Source organism: Cystoisospora suis, assembly GCF_002600585.1.
Source record: "Cystoisospora suis strain Wien I chromosome Unknown contig_3848, whole genome shotgun sequence".
Taxonomy (NCBI): domain Eukaryota; phylum Apicomplexa; class Conoidasida; order Eucoccidiorida; family Sarcocystidae; genus Cystoisospora; species Cystoisospora suis.
Window position 1 is genome coordinate 5,721 of NW_027156643.1, and position 373 is coordinate 6,093.

At 45.0% G+C, this 373-nt stretch overlaps 1 protein-coding gene across 1 annotated transcript in view; it reads right to left on the reverse strand.

Annotated features, from left to right (window-relative positions):
* The window catches only part of CSUI_007333 (uncharacterized protein), a gene marked incomplete at its 5' end in the record, with an annotated part of 2,692 nt that extends 2,324 nt beyond the window's left edge, over positions 1–368 (reverse strand). Inside the window, one exon of the mRNA XM_068067479.1 lies at positions 134–368. Coding sequence (XP_067920546.1) covers positions 134–368 — 235 coding nt within the window. The remainder of the gene's footprint in view (positions 1–133) is intronic.
* Between the last annotated feature and the right edge of the window lie 5 nt (positions 369–373).

Sequence of the window (373 nt, forward strand, 5' to 3'; positions counted from 1 at the left end):
TTCAGGAGTATTATAGTGATTTGGAGTAGGGTAATTCTCTCGCAATGTTTATGCTAGAGAACATGGAGGGTCGAATTCAGGAAGAAGTGGAGTAAGTGTTCGACAAGCTGTGTGAGTTGAGCTTTCTTCTTACCAGCCACTCCATCTTCTTCAAGCGTTTTCTTCTTTGTCTCTCCATTCTCGGAGACATCCCTCGCCCCCCAGCTCCGTGAAGAAGAAGAAGGCGGGATCTCTTCTTTCTCTTCGCTTCTTCTTTTCGTTTTAGATCCTTCTCTCTCAGACAGAAGAGAAGAAGTAGAAGGAAGAGGCGGATAATGAAGAGAAGAAGAAGAGGAAGAGGAAGAAGAAGAAGAAAGAGGAGGAAAGACGGGAG